At 43.0% G+C, this 26,198-nt stretch overlaps 1 protein-coding gene across 2 annotated transcripts in view; it reads right to left on the bottom strand.

The window, feature by feature from the left end:
- GRIA1 (glutamate ionotropic receptor AMPA type subunit 1) overlaps positions 1 to 26,198 on the bottom strand; it is a 302,360-nt gene that overhangs the window by 123,527 nt on the left and 152,635 nt on the right. For both annotated transcript variants that reach the window (XM_032851618.1, XM_032851617.1), the window contains exons 4-5: positions 23,089 to 23,273; positions 17,973 to 18,026 (exon numbers count right to left, since the gene is read on the bottom strand). In XM_032851618.1, coding sequence (XP_032707509.1) covers positions 17,973 to 18,026; positions 23,089 to 23,273 — 239 coding nt within the window. The remainder of the gene's footprint in view (positions 1 to 17,972; positions 18,027 to 23,088; positions 23,274 to 26,198) is intronic.

Below are 26,198 nucleotides of genomic sequence, written 5' to 3'. Positions count from 1 at the left end.
CCTGTGGGAATTAATACACTCAGAGCAGCACTCAACCAATGACAGATGGAAAGATAATAGGTAAATACTCCAGAATCCTGTCCCTGGAGGTTGGGGGTGAGGGGACACAGCAGAGACAACCCTGAAGTTGGTTCCATACTGATGTCCAGAGTTCCTTTAAGGGAGCGGGCTCCCACAGGGGTACGTATCATGATTGTGCACCTTTACTGGATGCCATCCTGTTCCTTCCCAACTTCTTGGATTCCCTGATTGGCACCCAAAGAAACCACTTGTACTTGAATCCTTGTCTTAAGTTGTGCTTCTAGAAAAAAACAGTAAGTCATCCCACCACCCAATCTAGCCAGTTCCTTCTCAGAGCCCTGTTTTAGTTTCTCCAGGGTGAGACAATCTCTTTTACTCATTTCGTCCCTTGTTTTCCTCCTCCCATTGGAGTATTGGCTCCATGAGGACAGGGACATTTTCTGTTTTATTCATTGATGTGTCCTGGCATCTAGAGCAATGCCTGGTACAGATCGGATGCTCAATACATGTTTGTTGCGTGAATGAATAAAAACAAGAGACTTTCTTAAGCAAGAATGCTAATTAGGGAGGGGAAATATAAGTGGGCAGCAAATGCCAGTGGACGATATTAACTGGTTGGAAAGAGAAGCTCAGGTTAACTCTTCCCATAGCCACAGTTTATAGATTTTCACGGAGGTCTACTGATTTGCACTGTGGTCTAGCAAGTTGTTGGTACAGATGGAATCAGAATATATACTTGAAGTCATTCTACCACCTAAGAGAAATCCCACGACTGGTTAAAAGCTAATGCACAGTTGAGAAATTTCTCATCATTTTTAGAGAACTTTAAAAAAAGAACATCTTGTCCCTAAACTAACTATTGAGAGAATCAAATGGGAATTCTCTCCTACAGTCATCTTCTGTCACTTGAAAATGTATAACCAGCTTTTGGGCATTTGTACTAACTGCCCCCATCTTGAACATAATGGGGGCCACAGTAAATGGCAGAGTTTATTCGAATGTAAATGTCACTCACTTCCATCACCAGAATGTCTGACTATAAGGTTAATGGAGCCAAACCTTGGTTACGTGTACTCAAACTGATGGGATCCTCTAACAGAACTTCCTGTGCTCCCCTGGGTACGAATGAACAGACGATGATAAACTCCTATCTGTGATGTCAGGTAAAAGAAACAACATTAGGGAATAACTTGTGGACAGTGCATAGTCATCTCATAGTTGGCATTTTCCCTCCCAGATCTCATGCTGGAATGGTAATCTTTTTCTTTTTTAAAGATTTTATTTATTTATTTGACAGACAAAGATCACAAGTAGGCAGAGAGGTAGGCAGAGAGAGAGGGGGAAGCAGGCTCCCTGCTGAGCAAGAGAACCTGGTGCGGGGCTCGATCCAGGGACCCTGGGATCATGACCTGAGCCAAAGGGAGAGGCTTAACCCACTCAGCCACCTAGGTGCCCCTGGCATGGTAATCTAGAATCTCTCCAATGTTCTTAATCACTAAGAAATGAGTCTTTTATAGTGATTAGGCTTGATTTTTCCACAATCCAAGACAATGGGACTCTGCCAGTAAAAGTGCTCTTAACTAAGAATGGGAAATAAATGTGTTAACTATTTGCCCACCAGTTAACTGCAAAGTTCAACTCACTCAATTCCATTCCCTGGAGCTTGCTCATTAAACAAGGTTTAATTAAATCATTTTCCAATTTTCTTTGCCATTTTATTAAAAAGACCAACAACCTTGGATAACATTTGATATTTAGAACACTTTTTATCTGCTTTATCTGTAATATTAATTATATAATATGTGTAAGGATGTATCATTGCTAATTGCATTTTATTAAGGTTTTAAACTATGAAGTTTAATCATCACCACTCTTTGAATCATTTTGCCTATTTTATAACAGGCCCCCAAATACTGAGCCCATTGCTCTGTATACTGTACTACTGAACAAAAATGAAATCAATGCACAAGATGCTTCAAGTTCTTCAGTATGAGAATCCAGGTCTCCTAAACCTGGGCTCCTTCTAACTGTCCCAGCAGAGCTGTACCAGCTGCTGCTCTTCATAGAGTGACTCTATTTCTCATCTAAAATAGGGCTTTGGGGCACCTGGGTGGCTCAGTTGGTTAAGCATCTGCTGTTGGCTCAGGTCATGATTTCAGGGTCCTGGGATTGAGCCCTGAGTTGGGCTCACTGCTCAGTGGGGAGTCTGCTTGTCCCTCTCCCTCTGCCCCTCCTCTCTGCTCATCTCTAGCTCTCTCAAATAAATAAATTAATTAATTTTAAAAATCTTTATGTATTACACACACACACACACACACACACACACACACACCGATCACAAGGAGGTAGAGGGGCAGGCATAAAAGATTTAAAAAAAAACTTTTAAAAAATAAAAATACACTTTGTGACAAGTGAGCTCTTCGAGATATTATGTCACTATGCTCCTGTGTCCTGTTTTGGCACCTCCGTGGCACTTCACACTGTCCCACATGTGTCTGAGGAATGTGTGACATGAGACGAATGCTCTGCCTACTATCTCATTCAAGCACTGATGAACTGGCTGGTGTACTGCAGGCTCCGTGATGGAGATTGTTAACCTGAGGGACACATCAGAATATCTTCGAGAGCTTTTGCAAAATAGTCATCCCTAAGGATTGTCGTTTAGTAGCCCGGGAGAGAAAATGGGACACCTGTATTTTTCTAAAGCTCTAATGCTGGCAAATCAAAAATTAAGGTTCAATGTATTAAATTATAAAGGTACTCATGAGGATAATTCCAAATGATGGGACAGGTAACAAACACTGAGGACTGGATGTGCAGAGTAGTATGAGATGACTGATCATCTTTCTAATGGAGAGTCACAGCTGGGATTAAAATTGATCAAGCAAGAAAAAGAGAACTAGGCATATTATGTATGTGGAGGAAACCACCAGAATCACCAAACCCTGGAAAGATTTAAGATAGTTATTTTTAAGAAGTGTAAGATTGAAGAGGACAGGCACTTGCATTTTATTTTATACCCTTCTGTAATATTTTTTCTTTTTTAGTAAGTGAATAAAGTTTCTTTTTATACTATCAAAAAATAAAAATATCTCCTCAGATAATTCTGATGTACCTTGATGGTTAAGAATCACCTATCAGTCCCTGGAAAGGTGGGGAGGGAGTGGCAGTGGCAGAACAGGGAAGGTAAGTTGTTCCATGTATTGGAACTTTGCTACAATGTGTTAAGGGAGCCCGATTCTCTTGTCATCTCCTGGTCTGGAAATCAAGAACATGGTCACTGTTCAATGCTCCACTGAAACAGAGCTTCAAAAGCATTTCTCATAAGAATAACAAAAACAGCAATCATGGCCGAAGTTCTACTTCATAGGCATTATGTAACTTCATCTCAACAACCTTCTAAAAATGATGAGTTTACTGTCACTTAAAAATGAAAAATGAAATAGTCAACAGTCACCCCTAGATTTATTTTAAACATTTCCCAAGTTCTTATCCTGAGCCAGGCATTCTGTTAAATGCTTTATATAGATCATCTTATTTTATCCCCCAAACAGCCCTGAAAGGTGAACACGCAGAGTAGGCACCAGATGCTTATTTGCATAAATGAGTTGAGTGAGTATCCATCCCAATTTTATGTTGAAGAGCTGTGGTTCAGAGGCTTTTGGAAACTCCCCCGAGATCACACAGCAAGCAAGAATTCAAACCGTTGTCCAACCATAAAAATCTGTCTTCTGTGTCAGTATGTTGCATTGCCTGGCCAGTGGAGGAGCACAGGAGCTTAGCTTTAGGATGGTGTTGCCACACTGCCCAGAGAGGGACAAAGAACTTCTGACGGTGTGGATGCCATAGCTAATAGCACTGAATAAATGACTTCACCTCGCCGAAGAGGGGCCTTCCAGGACAGCTTTCTGTCTTAAAGGAATATTTGTAGTTGAACACCTTAGGTTTCTTTCCTTGACACCAATCTCTGAAGGTTGGCTCGGTGCTTCCCAAGCCTCTAATTTATCTAAAGTCCATTAGTGCCCACCTACCCCACATCTATCCTAGGGGGTCAGCAAATATTTTCTGTAAAGGGCCAGATTGTGAATATTTTTGGCCTTGTAGGCCATATGGCTTCTGCTGTAATTATTCAACTCTGCCATTATAGCATGAAAGCAGCCATAGACAATAGTAAATGAATGAGCATGGCTGAGTCCCAACGAAATTTATTTATGGACGCTGAAATTTGAATTTCATGATTTTCACAAGTCATGAAATATCATTCTTTTCATTTTTTTCCAATAATTTAAAAATGTAAAAAACCATTCTTAGCTCATGAGCCAAACAAAATGAGGTGACGGTTGGAACTGACCCACAGACCACAGTTTACTGATGCCTGATGCATAGATGTTGGAGATCAGACCAAACCCCTCACTGTACAGATGGGAAGGTGAATTCCAGAGAGGACACTAGAGGCCTAAGGCCCCATGGCTGGTGAGGGGATTAGCTGGGGGTGGGATCTGACTCCCTTACATGTCATTGTAGGAGCTGTGCAATGCTGACCAGCCGTTGAAATAGAATGGGAATAAAAGTGCTCAATTAAGCAGTTAACACAGTCATTCTTTCTAACGTCAATTATAATTTTCAAAGGATTAGAATTAAAAGCCATTTCAAATAATTACGATATCCTAAAGAGATATTTAACACTATAACTACATTGGATACGCTTTCATGTCGCTGTAAAGATTTACAAAATGCTTTCAGGATCATGAAGAGGCTCTGGGCTATCATTATGACTATTAATTACCACGTGTGGCTGGAAACAAAAGAACTGATTATGCGTGCTGCCTGGTTACTTAACCTCTCCTAAGCTCAGTTCTCTGGTCTTCAAAATGCAGATATAATAACCCCTGCAGCATAGCAGTGGTGTAAGATTTAAAAGAATACATTTAAGCACCTAGAACTGTCTGGCACATAGTAAGTGCTTAGTGAATGTTCGCTATCATCACCATCATCCTCGTCATGGCCTCAAAAGAAGTTAAGTGTTGTTGGAACTGCTTCAAAACCAGGCAGTGGGCCAGGCAAGACACCCGAGAGAACACAAGGCAGGTGTACAGGAATGCTTCTGTTGGAGGATGAAAAGATTTATCTTCAAAGACAGATTTCCTTTTTCTTGGGGATTCTTTCAAGGGAGCCACATACAAGCTGTTCAGCCCTCATTTTCCCGCTTGCGTGGACACCACACCCGTCAGAAGGAAGAGGGAGCATTCAGCGTTGTTAAAGGAAAGGGACCAGGAAGGTTTATTAAACAAGCCCTGGGACACTGGAAAGAGTGCTGCCTCCATCTCATCCCTTTGGAATCCAGAAGAGGTAATGTTAGAATAAATCAAAGAACCTGTACTTTATACTCAGAAGGGTGCAAGTTGAACATGCCAGGTTTCCCCCACTTGTCAGATTCTTAGATGATAGCTCCAGAGAGAGGATCATTACAGGGAAGTGCAGTTTGGAAAGTCTTGTTACATTAGAAATGCTGGAAAAAGTGGGGCTAATCAACCTGAAAAATACTGGAAACCGAGAGGGTAAGCGGAGGATGTGTTCAGATCCCGGAAGGGCTGTCGTGAGGAAGAGGGGGAAGATTTATTTGCCGAGGCTCCAGAAGGCAAGCCGGTATCTGTGAATGAGCAGAAGTCACAGCAGGCAGATTTTTGGCTAAAATGTAATGACAACTGCCACGGTGCCTAAGTGGTATCAAAGCCTGTACTTTCAGTAGGCGCAGTGCTAAGGGCTTTATTTCTATTATCTCATTTGACCTTCATAACAGTCCCGGGAAGCAGGTACTTACTATTATCATTCCTATTCTGCAAATGAGAAAACTGAGGCTTAACTGAATGGAGTAGCTTCTACCCGATATCGCATCTGCCGGATATCGCACAGCTAATGATGGGCAGTGACCACAGTCATAACAAGTAACAAGACTCCTGGCTTGTTTTCCAAGCACTGTGCATCCCACCTCCTGGCCGCTAGTCCTGTCAGTCTGACTCCTCCATCTCCTGTCCTGCGATGAAGCACCTGGAAGGACCCATATCTCTACTGTAGGAAGGAATTAACAGGTCTCCAGGAGACCATGATGTTTGCCTTGGTACCATCTTTAATGTGACCTGATGCATGGAATGCAAACCACAGGTCTTTGTCTCTACCTCTCTGAGGCCTGTCTTGTCTCTCTCTTGGAGACTGTGGTTGTCCTTCCCACCTGCCTTAAGAGACTGTTGGCTCCCAGGAGGCAGGGACTCAGGCACCGGCATTTCCACAACATAGCACCTAGAGCACGGGAATGGCTCAGTTATCGCTGGGGAATAAGGAAAGAGAGAGAAAATGTCTTTGCTCATGCTTTTCGTGATTCTCATATATGTTTCCATCCTGTCACCTCCCAGCTTTTATCCTCTGCACTAAAGAAGGCTTTTCATTGACTTTTTCCATGTAGTATATTCTGAATGAGTTCATAAATAAGAATTGTCAAGAAAACAGTTTTAGGGACAGCCATAGAAGTTCTGTCCTGTCTTTGAACCATAGGAGCTGTTTGCCCTTAGGCAGTGGTCTCAGTCTTTCCCAGCACTAGTTTATTGATCTGCAAAAGAAGGGCATTGGCTAGACCAATGATCATTCCAACTATGTTCCCAGGTCGCAAGCATTTTAGAGGTTACCATGTTAGGGTAGGGGGAAGGCACAAGAATGGGGTCCTAGATCCCTACCTTCCCTCTACCAAAGCAGTTCTGTTTTCTGTTTTACATGCTGGAGTTCTCCCCAAGATTCCATTTGAAAATAGACCTTCTAACTAAAAAGTTTAGAAACTTCTGAGCCAGTTTATTTCTCTCCTAAGGGCTCTTGTAGCTTTAATCTACAATTCTGTGATCATATAGGTGTGTACACATGACTATGGATATATGTGAAGTCAGGGAATATTCCTGAGCTGAGAACACACTTGTGTCCTCAAATCACCATTATCTCTGCATAAGGGTCTTCACATTTTCCCATTTTAGTCACTTTAACCAATCAAACCTTAAATGTGTCCTCACCGTACATAATCCCTGACAACATGTGGGCTTATCTGATTCCTGCAAAGTCAATAAGACATTGTAGCTGTCTTTAAATCAGCTAAAACACTATATGTATTGAAAAGCAAACACTAGTGTTAACTTAGTTAACACTAACTTAGTTAATTGCATTTGAAACCAGGGAGGCAGGTACCTGTACGCTTGGATATCCGCCAACACACAAACACACCTACTACCCACACAGGTGTCCTTTGTTGCCAAACCATTGTCACAGCCAGTCAGCGCCTCACAGACCAACTTCTCTCAGTCTGGGGGTTTAGGATAAAATGCTGACACTTGGTGGCAAAAGATCAAGGGCCCCAGACTGGGCTGTTGATGCATGGGCAAAGAAGCACATTGTCTGGCCTGGTATTGGTTAGTTGCTTGGAGTTTCCCTTTCTGTTAACTGTGTTGTAACTGGCTGCAGTCAGAGGTGACACCTGGCCAGGGCCAAAGAGCCAAAGGTCAATTCAAAATTCAGCCTTGTATATATGGGGCCTGGAGTTCTTTTTTTTTTTTAATTTCTTTTCAGCATAACAGAATTCATTGTTTTTTGCACCACACCCAGTGCTCCATGCAATACGTGCCCTCCTTAATACCCACCACCTGGCTCCCCCAACCTCCCACCCCCTGCCCCTTCAAAACCCTCAGATTGTTTTTCAGAGTCCATAGTCTCTCATGGTTCACCTCCCCCTCCAATTTCCCTCAACTCCCATCTGTTCTCCATCTCCCTATGTCCTCCATGTTATTTGTTATGCTCCACAAATAAGTGAAACCATATGATACTTGACTCTGCTTGACTTATTTCACTCAGCATAATCTCTTCCAGTCCCATCCATGTTGATACAAAATTTGGGTATTCATCCTTTCTGATGGAGGCATAATACTCCATAGTGTATATGGACCACATCTTCCTTATCCATTCGTCCGTTGAAGGGCATCTTGGTTCTTTCCACAGTTTGGCGACCGTGGCCATTGCTGCTATAAACATTGGGGTACAGATGGGGCCTGGAGTTCTTGACTGACTTGAAACCACCCACATCTTCCTTTTACATTGATCCAAACCTTCCTGTTCAGGGATGATCAAGCAAAGGCTATAGAAAACTCACTTTTTGATGAAATGCCAGCTTAAGGGTTTATAGGGTCCCAATACAGTGGGTATCTATTGAATGCTTGGTGAAAAAATGAATGAAAGTCCAAACACAGGATAAATTTGAAATCTACTGGGAATGGGGAAAGGAATATTCTAGGGTACTCATTCATGCTCTCATTCATCTGTGAGTACTTCATATTGCGAGGCACATAGTACACGAAGGGATAAAACAGAGAATCACAGGTGTGCTCCCTGCTTTCAAGTTACTTAGGGTTAGTGAGAAAGGCCAGTGGTACCCAAGTACTAGTAGAGCAGCTAATGAAAACACCTGACATTGGAGCTCAGGGAAGGCTGAGCGAGGACGTTTGGTCAGGTGAAAAGTATGGGGAATAACCCTCTGAGCAGAAAATGCACTTGCTCTGAGGTTCAGATTCAGAGGACAAAGGACAGGGACCCAGAGGAAGCACATGTTACACATCAGCCTGGATTCAAATCTCAGCTCTTCTACCTCCTAGCTGTGTGGCCATAGGCAAGCTTTTACCCTTTCTGGGCCTCAGTATCCTTCACGGCAAAATAAGGATTATTTATCTCCATCCTCTGACTGTGGCGAGGACTAACTATAGTAACATATGTTGGGTTCTTAAAATGATGCCTGGCACATAGCAAGTACTCACCTAGAGCCCCGCAGCACATGGGGCTCCACGGTCCTTCCTCCCCTTACATTATCTGCTTTTCTGTCTTAGAAACAGGGACAAGTAAGAAGTGAAGATGGAACGCTTCTATTTGCACAGTACCCCGACCTCCCGCCTCAGCTGGTACTGAGGGCTCTGTCCTTTCTGCTTCTGAGCCAGCGGTAGCGAGGGGTTCCACGCTCTGAAGAGCATTTGCAGACACTGTCTTGCACATCTGGAATATCTGTTAGCTCAGCTTGGGAAGGACTATTCCAGATCAGCCAAGGTGTACACGGTTTGCAAGAGCCAACCCTACAAACACTGAGTGCTCGAGATGAATGCAGCAGCGTCTCCCTTATGATGAAGAGCCTGTGTGGCTAGGAATTTTGTGTTGATATTCCTGGGCTTTCAGAGAGAGGCAGGAAAACTAGAACCGTAAATTACAGATCTGCATAAGTCTTCGACAACTTATTCCTTTTAAAAACATCGTACCAAATCTCCAACAAATTGAGACTCTCAAAAAAAAAAATATATATATATATATGTCTTTTTTTGCAAATGGTAATGAGTCAGTGGCAGAGTTGGGATGAGACCCCAGGCTTCTACTGCACTCATTGTTCTAAAACTTGACATAAAATAGCTCATTTTATCTTTACCTTGTGAAGTGCGTATTCATGTCCCCACCTACAGATAAGGAAACTGAGGTACAGAGAGGTGAGGTGACTTGCTCAGAATCACAGCTAGTAAGTGGGTGACTGAAAATTCAAATCCAGGCAGTTTCAGAAGGAAAGGAGTTTGTCAGTTTTGCCAGTGGCCCAGTGGAGAACAAACCTAATCTTCAGAATTAGAGAGATCTGAGTTCAAAATTCTAGCTTTAGCTCCCTGACCTTGGAAAAGCTCCTTCAGCAACTTGAACCTCTTTCTCTTAACTCACAAAGTGGGCATATAACCTCACCTTTCTTGGAGGGGCACAGAAACTCTCAGAGGTCTCTAGATTATTCTAGACCATGGGGTATGAGTGTGAAGAGAAACACACTAGGCCTTGCCCAGTGGAATGCTGGGACCACCGAGCAAGGGAGGATCCTCTGGGATCTGGGATTTGGCTTTCGACCCACCCTACTTCCTCTTTGCTTCCAGAGGCATCTGCCGTGTCAGCCCTGGTGATCATAAAGTAACCCCTGTGTTCTCAGTGTTATAAGAGAATGATGGGAGAGCAGCTGAGGGAGGAAAGGGTGAATAGAAGGGACAAAGGGAAGCTGCAGGGGGTTGCATCAGTGAAGAGAGACTCTGATGGGATTGGGGAGGCAAGAAGGAGCACTTCTGAGCCTCTTCCTTGGTCTCCATGTTTCTGCTCAATTCTTTCTCTTACACACACACACACACACACACACACACACACACACACACACAGAGGCACACTGTGTTAACTGAGAGGCAGCAGTGGGGGGAATGAAGCATAAAGAACAGAGGAAACAATTGCTCTAAATCCCAGGCCCAGTTCTGCTGTTTAACTTCTCAGTGACCTCAAGTAGGTCGCGTCCCCTCTCTGGGCCTATGTGTCCATTTATAAAGTGAGGCACTGGGTGAGATGAGCTCCTAGGGACTCTTCAGCACTAGCTCTCTTGGCGTCTTCAAACCAGGGCAAAGGCATGCTCTCCACGGGACCACCGGCATGTGGATCCACTGTTTCCTTCCCAGACACCCTGCAGCCTCCAGAGGCCTCTCTAGCTGCTGACTGCCGTACTCCGTCAGCTCAGCTGCCATTTAGGGAGGCTTGCATTCCTATCCCACACTGTGTGATTTTTTTTCCAGCATTTTTTTTTTTAATAGGTTCTAAGCCCAGTGTGGAGCCCAATGTGGGGCTTGACCTCACGACCCCAAGATCGAGACCTGAGCTGAGCTCAGAGTCGGACACTTAACCAACTGAGCCACCCAGGCTCTCTCATTCTTTAGAACTTTAGTTCCGTGTTCCAGTCCAGCTGGAAGACAAGGCTTCGTTGCTCCCAGGGCAGAAGTCAAGCTGTGTGATTCTTCTCATATGGAAAGCTGCGCTGGGCTGGAGGACGTGCTCGGTCCACCCTGGAGGCACACGCTGTGAGAAGGTACTGAGGGCACAGAGGGGCGCCCAGGCTGGAGGAGCAGCATGGAGGGGAGGAGCAGCATGGAGGAGATAAGCAGCGTGGGTGTTTCCAAGCACATGAAGGTTGCTTTGTGGAAGGGCAGCAGGCGTGTTCTGCAAGGCTTCTGAGAGAGCAGGTGGTACCACAAATGCAGAGATGGTAGCACGGGGCAGCCTGGGCCCTCCTCCAGCAAGACTAGAAACCTCAGAGCCCTTTGAGGGGAGAAAGGGCTGCTCAAGGCAGTGAGTTCCCCATCACTGGGTATCATTCAAGCAGGAACCAGATGGATGGGCTTCCGCTGGGATGGTGCAGAAGAGATTCTTGCCCTTTACTGGAAGTGGATTAAAAGCCCCCTTAGGCCCATCTTTCTCTACTCATGGGCATATCCATAACTATGTTCACATTGTTACTACCTCTGTTGCTCTCAGCATTTTGCAGTTAAGGATTTTGCCTGTAAGTGCATGTGATGTGTGGGTACACATATTGTTTATTTCCTGAGGGGTCATTTCCCTCATTCATTCATTTAGTGATTTTTTATTTTATTTTTTAAAGATTTTATTTATTTGACAGAGATCACAAGTAGGCAGAGAGGCAGGCAGAGAGAGAGGAGGAAGCAGGCTCCCTGCTGAGCACACAGCCTGATGCAGGGCTTGATCCCAGGACCCTGAGATCATGACCTGAGCAGAAGGCAGAAGCTTTTTTTTTTTTTAATTAATTAATTTTTAATAAACATATATTTTTATCCCCAGGGGTACAGGTCTGTGAATCGCCAGGTTTGCACATTTCACAGCACTCATCATAGCACATACCCTCCCCAGTGTCCATATCCCCACCACCCTCTCCTGTCCCCCATCCCCCCAGCAACCCTCAGTCTGTTTTTTGAGATTGAGTCTTTTACGGTTTGTCTCCCTCCCAATCCCATCTTCTTTCATTTTTTTCTTTTCCTACCCCCTAAGCCCCCCACAGTGCATCTCCACTTCCTCATATCAGGGAGATCATATGATAGTTGTCTTTCTCCGATTGACTTATTTCGAAGGCAGAAGCTTTAACCAACTGAGCCACCCAGGCGCCCCACATTTAGTGATTTTTTTAAAGACCACCTGGTACATGTAATTCCCTCCACCAGGCCCTAGGAATTCATCAGTGAATAAGGCAGACCTGTTTCTTCCTCTAGGAGCTTAAAGACAGACAGGGAGGAAGAATTATATAACTTGAGGCAGTTGTGGATGGGATTTAGTTTGGGAGAGGGTCTCAAAGATAGTAGCGTGTCCCCAGATGTTAAATGTCTTTTCTTTTTCCACTAATGATAATGATGATGATGACTGTACGATGATTATTATGGTGGCAATTACTAATATTTATTGAGTGCCTATTTGGGCCAAATATTTATTATACACCCTTTATAACATACTGTCTTGCTTAATTGTCATAATACCAATAAGGAGGTAGATAATATCACATTATTTCCTCTTTTATAGATGAGGCAATGAAAGTTCAGAGCGAGTAGGTAAAATGTCACACAGCTAATAGATATAAAGCCAGAGTATAAACCCAGGTCTGTTTGACCTTCAACCACAGTACCACCTGCCTAACCAGAGGCTATGGGAATCAGGCATGCCGGGTGTGGCCCGGAGACAGTGGGAAGAAAGCAGCAGGAGACAGTGGGCAAGGGTGACCGTACAGAAGGTGGAGACATTTCTCAGCAGAGGAGAGAAGGAGACTAGAGAACATCTTCTCAGGACTGATAGGGCAGAGGGCAGCAGCACAGAGCTGGGGGCTTGGGTTTACTGTTCTCCGGACCAAACCTTCCAACTCTTAACTCTTTACGGGAGCTATTATACAACTGCATGGTGGAAATGGCTAACTGTTCTGATCCCCAAATACCCTAGTGAGACCTGGGGTGACCTGACCTCAATGTCTCTCCCTCAGCTTCCTTATCCCCTGAAATTATAATGAAATTCCATCAGTGTATAACTAAAAAGGTATCCAATAGGAGTTTGAGAGCCTAAGTTTAAGTTCCAGCCCTACTGCAGGCGAGGTTTAAACTCAAGCCTTCCTGCCAAGAACCATCCCCCTCAGTCCCCCAAACCCTCACTCCTTCCTCCACTTCCCCACACTCAGCGGTCACAAGGCACATCCTAGGCATGTGGCCTTTGGAGTCCATGGTCCTGGAGGGGAAGCCCAGCTCCATCACTCTATCAACTTTGCAACTTTGGAAAATTCACTAATCTTTCTGAACCTGTTTCTTCATCTGAAAAGTGGGGATAATATTATCAAGGACTGTGGTAGGGTTTAATAGATAGGCATTTAAGTATTTTAAGTATTCCTGGAATGTAGCAATGATTAAGAGAATTGTAGTAGTTACTGCCATTGTAATTATTGACACGTTATCCATGAGGGCTTTAAGGAATTCTTGGTCAGTGGCTCCCAGAGGGTTGGCATCAGGTTAGGCCGATGGCCCTATTTTTATGCCCACATTACTAGGTTTTTGTCAGATTCCCGAGAGCCCAACTATATTGACTAGGTACTTGCCTTCCTCCTCTGCAGCTCAGATTATGGCTCTGAGCCTTGGTTCCCACATCTGTAAAATGGGGGTGATAAATTCTACCTTGCTGACTTCACTGGAGTATTGTGATTCTCAAAAGCCAGTGGTGTGATTCTTGAGAAAATGCACATAAACTATAATAGTTGTGAAGATGGGAGGATTGATGTTACTTTTACTGTTATTAATCCCCAAGGAGGTACCAAATGGTCCATACTGAAAAAGAATCAACACCTTCAGTGTTTCTCAAACTGGGGTCTGCTGGACCCTTTGTAAATTCTCAGAGGTCTGCTAATTCTCTATAAGCATTTTAAAATGTGATTTTTGTTTCAGTAAAACTCTAATCATCAGTATTAATAATCTGGTCATTTGTTTCAGGATGTGATTACTCATTTTTATAATTCCAGTGACACGATTAGCTCAATGTTTCCCAAACTGACTCTGCAGATGCATTGTCGGGGGGGTGGGGGGGACAATGTTTTGAGAAACATTTGTTTTGAGAAACACTCTGTTTTGAGAAACACTAGTTTGGTCTAAGATATGCTGTTGATGTGTCACAAAGATAAGAGCTATAATTCTGGAGGCCCTGACTGGTAGATGTCTGCTTTGATCACAATGTCAGAGCCAGGAACGAACACGGAGTCAGTACTGGGGTTTGGAGGAGGATGGCTAGCCAGATTGGATAGCCTGGCCCTTTGGTGGGTTCCAGGGCCTAGGTGCTTCTTTAAGAAACAATGGTATGGGGTGCCTGGGTGGCTCAGTTGGTGGAGCATCTGGCTCTTGATTTTGGCTCGGGTCATGGTCTTGGGGTTGTGAGATCGAGCCCTGCACTGGGCTCTGTGCTGGGCGTGGAGCCTGCTTGGGATTCTCTCTCTCCTTCTGTCTTCCCCGCATCTCCCACCACCGCTCATGCTCTCTCTCTCTTTAAAGATAAAAAAAGAAAGAATGGTAGAGTTCTCCAATTTCTGCAAGGTTCAAGTACATTGTATGGATTTACCAGTGCTCTAGAAATATAAATATACATCTATCCTATTGTATATAAGATAGGGATACATGAACAAGCATATATATGTATGTGTGTGTGTGTATACATGTACACCCAGAATACGTGATGTACAGATGAGTAGATTCAGTATATGTGGTAAGAATTCCCCCACTATGCAGAGCAATGTTTATTCATCAAAACAGGGTGACATCCAACAACATCTTTGATCTTCCTGGTGACAATATAGTCATGCAGATCACTGTCATTCCCAGTTGACAGATAAGGAGACTGAGGCCTGGAGAGTTGCCCGACATCACAGAGCTAGCTAAAGGTGGTATCTGGACAAAAAGAGTGGGTGGGGGGCAGGGAAGGTTCATGGTTGTTTTTACTCTCTGTCCCTAAAGCTCTCCTCTCGGACCCACAGTCTCCTTCCCTCCTCTCTTTCAGCAGTCCCCCGAAGCTGGCTATCTGAATTCTCCAAAGTGATAGTTTAGAAAAATGCTGTTGGCTACTTCGGAGCTCCTGCACTCCATTTCTCTTGTGCAGAGAGAACTGTGAAATAAAAGTGTAGCTCCCTCCTTTTGTTAAACCTTTCAAAAGCTTCCTTGGTTTCTAACTCTGTAATTATACCCTAATCACAAACACTCTGAAGGAGGGGGTCAGTTCCATGCAGCAGCAGGCTAATTATGTGGCGGAATTTCTAAAAATTATCATCTTATAAATTGCGTTATTTCTCTGAAGGGGGAAGAAAAACACACACCACATACTCGCCTATGTTTCGAACTGAATTAATTAGTAATTTGAAGCCTAATTATCAACTAATCTATTGGAACATGCAAGTCTTTTGTATTTGGATGGTATATGCAATTTGCATCCTATTAGCTGGCAGTTGTAAGGATTTGAGAGCTCATTAGGTCAGAAGAAGAAGAATGCAGATCAGAAGGATAGAGAAGCCCAAGGGGCTGACTCGGTGATGCAGTGACCAGGGGGTCACTTGGCAACAGATGGAGGCTAGCAATTTAATTATCTGGGGTCTTTCGGTGGCTCCAAGGCCACTGATATGTAATTTCTATCTTACCCTAGAGAGGTGATTATGCATGCCCTCGCTGTTGTGTATTCTCCAGCAGCAGGGTGCTCGCACAGTCTGTACGGAGAGGCGTGCTGGAGCCCTGCACATGGCGTTGGATGCTGCCTGCTCACCTGGGTGCTAGGCCTAGCTCCATCCCTGACTTGCTGCATGCTCAGGCCACACCACCTTGCTGGTTTTATTTCTCTACAAGCAAAGGAGACTTAGATGATATTGATTTCTGAAGTTCCTTCCAGCACTAGGGAGCTGGGACTTGAGGGATGTTGAACCTGCTTTATTACAAAGTAAAAAATTCTGCCTGTGCAATTTTTTTTTTTTTTAGGGTGAGGCTCTTTTTCCCTAAAAGTCTCTGGAGAGCTACCCACCATTTAAAAGGCAAATAACTTTGAGAAATGTAACATATTTAGCTATTAACATCTGGGTCTAAATTAACCTATTTCAATGAGCCCTTCTCATTTCTGGTCCTGAGCCTGAAATATTGGGACAGTCAAGGCAATGAAGTTTTGAAGGGAAATGTTTAGGCAGGGACCTGTTTAAGAATGGAGATGGGGTCAGAAAGAGCAATAGGAATTAAGGATTAGACAGGATGTTTGGTCCCTTGTTTCGATCTTATAATTTTGACCTTTACATACAGCCAGACCTAGTAGACTATTGTTTTACTAATGACCTTTGTTCCAAAAATAAGTAGAAAACAGCAATTTTTAATTCCATTAATTATTAATGTTACTCATAAAAATAATTAACACCAAATAACATGCCTGAAACTAACATGATACACTTTGCTATAAATAAAAATTTAAAATAAAATAAAAATGTTATAAATAAAAATTTAAAAATCACATTTTCGTGCAAATAAAATTATAAAGACAAGCCAGGATAACAAGCACACTTTGTAGAAAAAGCTACCATTGGGGAAAACCATTAAATGCCCAAACTGTCACACTGGCAAAATGTGTTATTGATTAAAATATTTTAATCCATATAAAAACTTATTGATTTGTTGGGAGATATAACCACTTTGGAAAGTAATTTTACATTTCTTCAAGATGTTAAACACAGAGTGAGCCTATAACCCAGCAATTCCACTCCTAGGTTTGTACTCAAGAGAAAGGTATGTACCTAAATGTTCATAGCAGCTTATTTATAATAGGGAAAGAGCAAAAACCACCCAAATGTTCCTCAACCAATGCATGTATAAACAAAATGCAGTATAGCCATAGAAGAGAATATTATTTGGCAATGAAAAGGAGTAAAGTACCATGCGTGCTACAGTATGGAGGAACTTTGAAAACATGATGCTAGTCACTTAGAAGCCAGTCACAAAGGAGCACAGATTGTATGATTCTGCCTACATGCAGTGTCCAGAATAGGCAAATACTTACACAGTAGATTGCTAGTTGCCTAAGGCTGGGGGCAGGAGTTTAGAGAGCAATGGGGAGTGAGTGCTGCTGGGTATAGGGTTTCTTTTTTGGGATGACGAAAAAATTCCAAAGTTAGATTGTGGGGATGGTTTCATAATTCTGTGAATATATTAAAAAGCAATGAATTGGACACTTTATGTGGATGAACAGTATGGTATGTGAATTACATCACCATGAGGATCTTTAAAAAATGTAAACAGTGGGACTAACAGCAAAATAAAATTACATTTAGCTTTGGATAAAATTCTGGAAGAATCAAACTTCATGATAAAAAAGGTAGATGGTCAAAACATGACCCTGGAAAAATAGAATTGCCAGGAATTATGGCCACAAAAGAAGACTCCTAATGGCACATGTTATTAGGTAAAATTTTAATATGAATAAAAATTATTTGATGAGTCAAATCTTCACAACCCTGAAAATGATTGTGTCCAATAAAAAGAGCTAGAATACATTAAAATGAAAACAAAATGTTTTAAGAAGACAGGGTTAATTTATACCACATAGAAAAGTGAGTAAAAACTAAACTGACATAATATTGTTCATGTTGTAAAACTGCTTTCTGGTTAAAGAGCTGTCAATACCAGTATCATTATGATTCCAGTGTTTGTACTTAGAAAGAGTAAAACTGCGACTGGTGTCAAAATAGAGGGTCAAAAACAGTGGGGTGGAAACACCCTGTATCTCTTCAAAGATGGGCCGTTTTTGTCCTTACTGTCAAGGGGCAGAGCTGATTCAACCTGCCCTTGTGATGACCCTCTCTTCTAAGGAAGATGAGAGGGTTACCACAGTGTGCCATGGTTTGACAAATGGGGATGTGGAGGAGAACAGGCAAGCTTAGTATTGCAGCTCTGTGTTGCCCCTCCCACCCAGGCAGTTCCCATTAGCTGGGGGCCGCAGAAGCAAGGTAGGGCCTGTATTTGCAGGGGTGCATAAGCTGAACAGCAGTGCATGGTACTCACCAGATTTGCAAGAATGTAGTGGTAGCCGATGCCGTTCTTCTCCAGCTTTATGATCTACAAAACACAACAGGAAGAGACTCATCAATCAGATTTGCAATTAAAGCTACAATGGCGATGATAGTAGCAACTAACAACGAGTGTTTACAGTGTATCCTGTTCTAAAGTATTCCAAGTACAGTATTGGTGGCATTATGGATACCCTCATTTTATGATGATGAGGAGAGATTAAATGGCATGGAGAGATTAAATAAGCTCCCTAAGGTTACCCAGCTATTAAGTGGCAGATGCAGGATTTGAAATCAGTTTTGTCTGATACTACATGTAGAGGAGGGTTATCATAACCCCCCCACCCCCCACCCAATTAAGATGAAATGCTCATTTCACTTCTTCATCCATAAAGCCTTTCCCATGATGGAGATTCTTTTCTTGTGTGAATCTGAAGCTGTGTTGAATTCACTGCCACTGTCATGACATGACCTGCTGCTTGGATGGATGGATGGATGGATGGGTGGATGGATGTGAGTGGATGGTCAGATGGGTAGGTTCTTGACCTTCAACTCCTTGCATAAACCATATTCAGATCCAGTTCCTTCTTTCCCTGAATATTGTGACTTCTTCCCTAAACTAGTTGGATACCCAGGAATTAACTGACCACTCAACCTGGAAGTTGGATCAGATGGTCCAGTCTTCCACTGTACAGATGGGAAGTTAAGGCCTAGAGAGCGGAAATGACTTGCCCAGATCCTGCAGCAGTGCCAAGACAGGAACCTGACTGTTGTGAGTCTTTGCATGTAACCCAATTATGATTAATCAGTAAGAGCCAGGGTCCCCCAAAACTCCTCCATCCTCATTGTGCAGACTTTTGTAATCACTGTGGGCAGGAAAAATATTTGTGGGATGAATTATCCAGGGGTTTGCTCAGGCAGCCAGACACGCCACCCAAGGAACAGCTAAGAGCATAGCCCTAGCTCAGCCTACAAGTTAACTTGATCTATTTCTTCATTTTTTAATCATGAAATTGGGGTTAGTACATTCTGTTCAGTGCCTCTCCTGCACTCTTACAAGAAGGCATAAAACATATGAGAAGCACTTGGGCTTCTTGTCTAACTGAATAAATTTTCAAGGTTATTAAAATCCACATTTAGACATCTACTTAATTGGATGTATGTGCATAGCAGCTCACATATTTTTTTTATGTAGGGAATAATTAAATGCAAGCACACACAATGCATGTTCTGAAACAGTGGTTAGATTGTGAAATTCCAGGCCACGGAGCTCATATACTATTGGGATGATAGTTTTATTAATAATTCTTCATTACTTTTCCATCTTCTTGTCAAACGGTTTGCTGCCCTTCCAATAATAAGACACCTTTACCAAAAACTTATCCAGCTTCTAATAAACACAAAATAGCAAATAAGAGATCTTTCAAAACCTGCCACATTTAGGCAATGGATAAGAATAGTCTCTGCAAGATAAAATTACAGATTGAAACATAAGAAACAGATGACAATTGATGACTTTGGGTTGATAAAAATTAGCAGTTGCTTATGGTTCAACATAACGCCAACTTTCCCACCCATTCTTTTCACCTACCAACCCACTGCCCTCTCTTCCCTCCTTTCACAAACATTAATTAAGTGCTTATTCTGTACCAAGCACTATGCTGTGGGTAGAGTGGGAACGGAGACATAAATGGTCCTTGCCTCCCTGGGGTCCCACTTTACTGCGGTAAGACCCACACTAGATGGAGAGGTGAATGCCCCCGGGTTATAAACTGAGAGGGGTGTTATAAAGGCAATGTACAATTTCACATGGAGCCCCATAGCCTTGCTCACCCTATTCTTTCAAAGCTCATTTCCACTGGACTGCCTTAATTCATAATCTTTGGGTCTGAAATGTCCTTTCCCATTCTCTCTGATTATTCATAACCTTTATGGCTGAGCTAAATCCCAGCTACTCTGTAAAACCTTTTCTGATTCATTAATGCAGCCAGCAGATACTTACTGAACTGGGATGATATGCTGAGCAGTGTGCTGTGTGCTATATGCTGGGGACCCTGTGAGGCAGGGTCCTTGTGCCCTCCCTAAACTGAACTGACGTTTTAGTAGGGAGACAGATGGTAAATATATAAACAGATAAATGAGCCGGATTTCAGCAAGTGGGAATCACTATGAAGGCAGTAAAGCAGGGTGATAGCCTAATCCTGGTCTCTCTCATCTCTAACTCATTCTGAACTTAATGACTGTACTATATAATTTGCTGTCTAATATATTGACAAAGCATTATATTCTAATAACCCTATTCCTTGCTCACAAACCTTTACTGACTCCACTGTGTATGGAATAAACCCCAAACTCTTTAGAGCGGTTTCCAAGAATAGACTCAATCATGTGACTGTCACTGTCTCCCAGTAGACATGTAGCATCTTCCACCTGCCTTACTAGGTCAGTCTATGAACCCCAGCCCTCACATGCCCTCTGGGCTGCCCTACATGCCCTTCTTTCCAGCTTAATGGCTCTTATCCAGCCAATGACTACCTGTACATATTCAGACCTATCTCACATTGGTGATCTTTGCTAGAGCCTTCATTGATTCCCGATGCTTTCCAGGCACTCAGAAAATATTTATTGAATACCTACAAGGTACCCAGCACTGTTCAAGGCACTGTGGATACCACAAAGAAGAACATAAACCAAAAATCCTTGTCCTCATAATGCCAGTGTTCTGATTGGGGGACTGGAGACAGAGATAGGCAATTCCATACCTGGAATTGAGAATCACTGTCTTCCTCCTTAGGTCAGGCAGGATGTTTGTATTAGACTGAAAAGATCCCAATTGAAGTGTTCAATTGTTTAGAATGATGTCAAGATGTCAGACTCTAAGCCATTAGATGTAAATTCGAGACCCGTCACTGTTACCAACTAGTTGTCTGAATTGAAGGCACATCAGCCAATGGGACCATCAGTTATCCCACCTATAAATTGTGAATGCAGGTGGTCAATCAAGTGATCTGTAAGATCCATTCAGCTCTTTGGCCTTGCTTTTCAGAATAGAAGAATCCAACAGTTAAAAGAGTTAATATAATACCATCTAAAATGCCCATACAGACAAGTCACTTCCTTGCAAAACTTAAGTTTGTCTTTTGGCAGAGGAGGTGGCTAGAGACAGCAGAGATGAAAAGTTAACATTTTGGGGAAGGTTGGGCTCCGGAGCCAGACTAAGATGACTTTGACTTCCTGCTTTTCCTACACGCTAGCTGTGAATTCTCAGGCAAGTACAGTCCCTTGTTTCTTCATTTATAAATTAGGGGAAGTGATAGAAGTGGTTTCTTAGAGTAGACATGAAGATGAGGTAGCGTGATGCATGGGAAGGACTTGGCATGGTGTCTGGTACATGGCGGGTGCTCAGAAAATGGTAGCACTGGCTACCGTCTTTATTACAGAACAACAAAGGACAAATCATCAGTCTATTAAGAATATCTAATTATCATTCAGTACTTTTTCCAACTGCTCTCTCATCCAGTCTTTTTCTCAGCTCTGTAGAACAGGGGCCATCATTCCTATTTTATAGATGAGGACACTTATGCCCAAAGAAGGAAGTGACTCAAGAAGGTAGTACTAGGTGGTGCTAGAAATAGCAGAACTGGGCAAAGCCTTATTATATAGATCACTTTCTGTGGGACAGGTTCTGTTCTAACTGCTTTACGTGAATAGATTCTTCTAACTCTCACAGGAGCCCTCTGAAGAAAGCTGTATTATTACTATGCCCATTTCACAGATCAGGAATCTGAGACATAGAAAGATGAAAAACCTGGCCAAGGTTATGGAGGTAGTAAAGACTAGAGCTGGGGTTTAACTTGCAGCTACTCTGGCTTCAGGGTCTCTGTGTTTAACCATTACCTGATACTGCCTTGTTTAACTAGCATTCAAATCCCTTGAGTCCAGCCCAGAGAATGGCCATCTCATGGAAACAATTTTTGCTGGTTTCTCTCTCTCTCTCTCTTTTTAAGATTTTATTTATTTATTTGACAGAGAGAGAGAGAGAGATCACAAGTAGGCAGAGAAGCAGGAAGAGAGAGAGGGGGAAGCAGGCTCCCTGCTGAGCGGAGAGCCTGATGCAGGGCTTGATCCCAGGACCCTGAGATCATGACCTGAGCCGAAGGCAGAGGCTTAACCCACTGAGCCCCCAGGCGCCCCTGGATTCTCTTTCCCAGAGGGGAGACCAGATCCATACTTAGTGGAGTAGAACACATACGTAATGCCTTAAACAATCCTCGATTTTCAGAATCTCCCCGGTTCTGTTGCTGAGGCCTCTGCGTAGTTGCCGAGTTAGTGGCGAGATTCCTGATGGGGATCCCAGGGTCTTGAAAGGCCATCAACAAGCTTTGTCACATTGTCAAGTACCTAAAACTACCATCTTTAATTATACAGCCCTGTTAGAGAATGATCGCCAAATCTACTTTCTTGCTAGTTCACCTGGATACACAAGTGTAAGTTTATCAAAAAGACAAGAGATCAAGAAAGGCCTGCCGCTTGTGTAGTGGGTACGTGCTCTCATTCTGAGAATGGGAAGAACCATGGCTTAGAGTCCTGGCTAAAAACTATCGGGGTCAGAGTGCCCTTTCACAGAATGTACAATCGGTGGATTTCTCAGACACATGAGTGTATTCAAGGAAACAGCAGAGAGGTGCCTGCTGTATCCCTGCACTCAAACCAGGGCAGTGGGCCGGATGGATGAGACGCCGACTGCCAGACCAGTGAGTGACAGAACCCAGAGCTGAACCTAGGAATCTGGCTCTAGCGGTCTGTGTTCCCCATGTGACAGTACTTCACAGACTCTAAAATGCAGTGCAATCTGCTTTTTCACCATAGAGGGAAACCCTGGAGGTCAGTTTTTGGTCAGCTGATCTGAGAACCATGGGAAGCTCTAGGTCCAGTCTCCCATTGTTTGTGCTATTTTATAAAAATTCAGAACTAAAATGTATAAATTACAGAAGGTGGGGAAGAAGTCACCTTCCGATATCGTCAAGTGCTCTCTCTGGGGGCAAAAGGCTGTCCAGCTTGCTCTTGAACCACTCCCCTCACCCAGTCCGAGCCTTTGCTGCACACACTACCTGGCCCAAGATGGCGTTGAGGCGTTCTGATTCACAGTCCACCACCACAAGCCGCTCCTTTTTCTTTTCCAGGTCCTGAAAGAGCATCCGGTATCCCTCCTCTGTGGTGGTCAAAATGTTGACCGCTGTCACCTGCCAGTTCTTCTCAGCAGCTGTGTCCAGGACTTTCTGCAGGACGGACAGACCTAGAAATCGGTAAGTTGGAGAAGTGGCCATCAGGATACACAGGTACCACCGCCTCCTCTCGGCACACACCTCCCTCGTCACACCACCCACCAGCTCCTCCACCAAGCTCAGCTCAGCTTTTTCCCACCGTGCAAGTCAGAGCTCACTGAAGGCAAGCAGTGAGTCTCTTCTGTCCTTCTGTTTCTAGAACTTAGCAGACAGTAGTGTTAGTGATTAAAAATATAACCAAAGGCTCAAATCCTGATGCTACAATATATTGGTTAAGTGACCTTGTACAGACTACTTAACTTCTTCAAACTTCAGTTTCTTTAATGGTAAAATGGTGGTGTTACTAATGCCTACGTCGTTGTGTCATGAGGATTAAATAAGAATGTCTGACACATGGCAAGGGTTTTATAAATATTACGGGGCATTTAGTAGCTGCTTATTAAATGTGCCAAACTGACACCTAGTAACTGTCAAATTCATGAACGTTCAGTACCCGATACTTTGCCTCGTAAATAGTAGGTATTCAATCACTGTGGATTGAATTAAATGATTCTCTTCTGATTTATAGTTAAATGATAGAGGACCCCATTAGTCAATGCAGCTTTGTTTCATCTTTGAGACATAAATGGTGTCTCGGTTTCCTCCTGCTGCAGTAACAAATCACCACAAACTCACTGGTCTAAAACAACACACATGTATCATCTTATACTGCCACAGGTCAGTTCGAAATGAATCTCCTTGAACTAAAATCAATGTGTTGGTGGGGCTGTATTGCTCCTGGGAGGTTCTAGGGGAGACAATTTTGTTGCCTTTCCACCTTCTAGAGACTGCTCACATTTCTTGGTTTATGGCCCCTTCCGCCTTCAAAACCAGCAGTAACAGGTCAAGTCTTTCACACATCACCCTCTGACACTGACTCTTCTGCCTCCACCTTCCACATTTAAGAATGCTTGTGATTACATTGGGTCCAAATAAGTAATCCAAGTTAATCTCTCCAAGGTCAGTAGATTAGCAATGTATATTCTATCTGTAACCTTAATCCCTCTTGCCATTGAATATAACACATTTACAGGTTCCCCAAATTCTCAGAGCAGAGACCTCTCTGGGGAGAAGATGGAGGTCATTTTTCTGCCTACTTCAGGTGGTGGCTTCCCTCGTGCATTATTAATCAGTCTTTTGTACATGTATCATTTGTCTCCTTGTAACCCTGCTCATCCCTCCCACAGTGACCAGTATGATGCCTGATCTCAAGAATCATCTCTAGATTGATGCTGTTATGCCATTTTTTCTTTTTTAAAAATTTATTTAAATTCAGTTAGCCAATATATAGTACATCATTAGTTTTTGATGTGTGTAATGATTAATTAGTCATGCATAACACCCAGTTCTCATCACATCACGTACCATCCTTAATGCCAATCACCCAGTTACACCATCCCCTTACCCACCTCCTTTTCTGCAACCCTCAATCTATTTCCTGGAGTCGAGTCTCTCATAGTTTGTCTCCCTCTCTGACTTCTTCCCCTTCAGTTTTCCCTCCCTTCCCCTAAGATCCTCGTGCTATTACTTTTATTCCACATATGAGTGAAACCGTATGATAATTGCTTTTTTCTGATTGACTTATTTCACTTAGCATAATACCCTCCAGTTCCATCTATGTTGATGTAAATGGTGGGTATTCATCCTTTCTGATGGCTGAGTCATATTCCATTGTATATAGGAATCCCATCTTCTTTATCCATCATTCGTCTGTTGAAGGACATCTTGGCTCCTTCCACAGTTTGGCTATTGTGGACGTTGCTGCTATGAACATTGGGGTGCAGGTAAAGACCCAGTAGTGCAATTGTTGGGTTGTAGGATAGTTCTATTAGTTCTATTTTTCAATCCTTGAGGAACCTCCATACTGTTTTCCAGAGTGGCTGTACCAGCTTACATTCCCATCAACAGTGTAAGAGGGTTCCCCTTTCTCCACTTCTTTACCAACACTTGCTGTTCCCTGTCTTGTTAATTTTAGCCATTCTGACTGGTGTGAGGTGGTATCTCATTGTGGTATTGATTTGTATATCCCTGATGCCAAGTGATGTGGAGCATTTTTTTCATGTGTCTGTTGGCCATTACATGTCTTCTTTGAAGAAGTGTGCCTTCTTACCTTTGTTTCTTTGCCAGTGAAAGCTATTTGGTGTGGCGTACGCCTCACACTGACTGAAAGTTTACTATGTGTCTGGCACTATTCTACTAGCTTTCTTGTTTTCAATTTACTTAATCCTATGAAGTACATAACATTATTATCCCCATTGCACCACAGATATGAAAATTGAGGCTCTGAGAGATTTAGTCATTGGCCCAAGGTCACGTAGCTAGCAAATGGCAGAGCTCTGAGCTCAGATTTCTGAGACAGAATCCTTTAAGAGCATGGGTGTTTCTGCTAACCCCAGAGATGATTCTCCATAATCAAAGTTACATTTTTTTTTTCTGGATTCTGGGAAGTAGGTTTGACACTTCCAGGCCACAAGCTTTAGCATGCTGTAAAGCTGTCCTGAAAAAGCCCTTCTATGGGTATAATCCTCACAGTGGCTGCTGTTTGAGAGGGAGATCCTCAAAGTAAGGAGGGGGATTGAAGAAAGCAGAGGGTTTCTGGTCTCTCCTGCTGGTTCCTCCTCATTGAGTAATGGCTGTTTCACACTGCGCCCAAAAATTGATCTCACAAGCTTTCTACTAGAAAGTCTTCTAGGTCTTCTTGCAAGTGAAACCTTCCTTTCACTCAGGGCAAAACCCTTCTGCCTCAGTTTCCAGACTTTGCATAATCCATTTATTTATTTATACTAATAATGACTAAGTTCTGATGACTATTTAGTATTCAAGGAAAAGGTAGGAGCGTACAGTACAACCACCACAGGCATTGGAAAAAAGAGGATAGTTGCCATTTCAGGATTAGG

This window comes from Lontra canadensis, unplaced genomic scaffold (genome assembly GCF_010015895.1).
Source record: "Lontra canadensis isolate GAN:19392208 unplaced genomic scaffold, GSC_riverotter_1.0 scaffold5, whole genome shotgun sequence".
Taxonomy (NCBI): Eukaryota; Metazoa; Chordata; class Mammalia; order Carnivora; family Mustelidae; genus Lontra; species Lontra canadensis.
The sequence above is the reverse complement of the archived record's forward strand: the minus strand, read 5'-3'. Positions and strand labels throughout refer to the sequence as shown.